Source organism: Tupaia chinensis, unplaced genomic scaffold, assembly GCF_000334495.1.
Source record: "Tupaia chinensis unplaced genomic scaffold, TupChi_1.0 Scaffold000340_1, whole genome shotgun sequence".
NCBI lineage: Eukaryota > Metazoa > Chordata > Mammalia > Scandentia > Tupaiidae > Tupaia > Tupaia belangeri.
The window spans coordinates 1,271,967-1,274,628 of NW_006159834.1; the positions used below are offsets into that span (position 1 = coordinate 1,271,967).

The window sequence follows — 2,662 nt, forward strand, 5'->3', positions numbered from 1 at the left end:
GATTTTGGGCGCACCCACACGTGCCCAGTGTGTTTTGCAAGCTGAGGGGTCTGTGATTCCAGCAAGAGCTGGCCATATGGGATCCAGTGCCTTAATCACCATGACACCTGCTGGCCCAAGTACTTTAATATTTTAACAACTGGTATCACCTTAGAAGTGTGTACTGGTAGAGTATTTGTCCTGAATTTTTCTCTAAGGAAACTCAAGCACATGTACAACATGATACATAAAAAGAATCTACATGCACCCATTAATTTGTCATAAACAGAAAGAAACAAAAACATCAGAAAGGAAAATGGGTGAATAAATTATGGTCAACTCATGTAGTGGAATGAAAATAACTATAGCTGGGGCTTGCAGGTGGCATGGTGGTTAAGGGCGCTGGATTCCCACATGGCTGACCATGGTTTGAGTTTCGGACCTGGCGACTTGCTTTCTCACTTCCTCTCTCCTTCTCCCTCTCTCCCTCTCTAGTCAAATTGAAATAAACAAATGAGTAAAGTTAACTGAAAAACATTTTTTAAAAAATAAAATAACTATAGCCATAGGGCAATGTGAATAAATCTTACAAACAGTTGAATGGAGAAAAAAGACAAAAAGATTTTATACACTATTATTCCATTCATGTAAAGTTTTTAATAGATTAAGTTACTGGATTAAGAAGCATGAATGTGTAATAGACTCATGAAATAGGCAAGGAAATAATTATCCGGGTTGTTAAAAGGGGGATAATGAGGCAGTGGAAGTATCCTTTATAACTAATTGCAATTCATTTTAATTCATCCTTATGTGCTTAATGCACTTTATTAATTTACATTTTGTGATAAAATTTTACAATGAGTAAGAAAATTCTTGGCACTGGCTGAGAGTGATAGATTTTGCAGCTGAAATATATGATAACACAAATGATGCAGTCAGAAGTGGGCAGGGCTATGAATCACAGCAACAACAAAAAGAAAGAAAGAAAGTGATTGGAGAACAAAGTAGCAGGGATGGCATTTATCAACAACAGCTAATTACAGGGCATCAAGTACTTCGGGTAGAAGTGGAAGGCTTCTTAAATCAGAAATTTCCAAAGCAAGTTTTCAAAGAAAAATGGACACCAAAGGCAAAGTAAGTACCTAATTTATATCTTTGTTCAATTCATGGTCACATATGTGAGTGTGTGTATTTGTGCTTTTGCTAAAAGAAAATTCTTTCAAGCGTTACTCTCAGAAACCAGCAACTTAAAGTTGGCCAAAAGGATATAACTAGCTCTGTACTAGGAATTTATCCCAAGGAAATAACTGGAACCCAAGTGTTTACTACAAAGGTGTTCAATTAAATATTATGTAAATAGCAAAAGAGAGAGGTTTAAGTTAACTGTTATATAATCATAATCCAGAATATGCATTTGTTACAAATAATATTAGAGAAGAATATGGAAAATATATGCAGTAGTAATAAGTAGAAAAAAGTATACTATAAAATACTACATACACATGATTCCAATTGAGAATACTCAAAGTTTTCAAAAGTATAAAGATGGTGATAAAATTATCTATGAATTTTCTTTTTTCCTTACTTGCATTTTGAAATTTCTTATACTAATATATATTTCATTTGTAATATTAGTGATATTCAAAAACTGCATTATAACTATTGAAAAATATGTATTCATATAGTCAAAAACTGGGAAAATCATACCAACAGTAAAAACAGTGTTAGAATGGAGGATTATAGATTTCTATCTTTCCTCTTTTGATGGTACTTACATTTAAAATTTTAAATATAATTTGAGATGAGAAAATTTTTTATTCTAGAGATTATAGAATTCTAAATGTTTCATTTCTTTTCATGCATTTTTACCCACATTCTTGCAAAGAAACCAAATTTTATTTCATTCATATTCCGCCAATAAATTTAAGAATCACATAAGCCTCACTTCTCAGGCTTTTACTGCATTGCCTGGGAATCTTGTTCAAATGCAGATTTTATTTCTGTGTATTTGGGACAGGGCTTTCATCTCCTGCAAGTTTCTAGGTGATGTGAATTCATGTAACTGCTGATCTACACTCTGAGGTGCAAAGAGGTAAAACACAGGACCAGCATCCGGTGTAATGGCTATGTCGCTGGACTCCCATGTAGTCAACTGCTGTTTGAGTCCCGGACCCGGTGGCTTAAATTTACACCGGGCTGGTGTGCATGCGTGCCCAAGATCCTGAAAGGAGAATGGAGGAGAAGGGATTGCTGTGTGGCCATCTCCCCTGGGGGGTGATTTCTCGCTTTCTGTCTCTTTGTCTCTCTCTTTCTGGTGAGCACATGTGCCCTATGGCAAAAAATCTATTGAAAAAATAATAGTGAAACCCCTCAAAAAAAAAAAAAAAAAAAAAAAAAGAGGCAAGAGGCAAAAACACATCTATGCTCTAGTAATAAGCACTCAGGTATTCAGAACTGATTACAAATGGTTCAGTCAATGGATACTTACTGGTCAAACCCTGTAAATCCATCCTGTTTCAGAGGAAAAACAAAAAAGCATTGTATCAGGGTAAATATTATTACCTTGTCCTTTGTTGTTCTTTTTTTCCAGAAAATATGTCTATATACAATTTAACTTATTTTTAATTGAAATCCCTTGTCCTTAGAATTATATATTTTATATATATATATATATATATCTATG

General features: G+C 34.2%; 1 protein-coding gene across 1 annotated transcript in view; it reads left to right on the forward strand.

Annotated features, from left to right (window-relative positions):
- Positions 1–971: 971 nt before the first annotated feature.
- Positions 972–2,662, forward strand: part of LOC102483916 (alcohol dehydrogenase 4) — a 34,254-nt gene continuing 32,563 nt past the window's right edge. Inside the window, exon 1 of the mRNA XM_006152172.3 lies at positions 972–1,113. Coding sequence (XP_006152234.1) covers positions 1,096–1,113 — 18 coding nt within the window. The 5' untranslated portion in view covers positions 972–1,095. The remainder of the gene's footprint in view (positions 1,114–2,662) is intronic.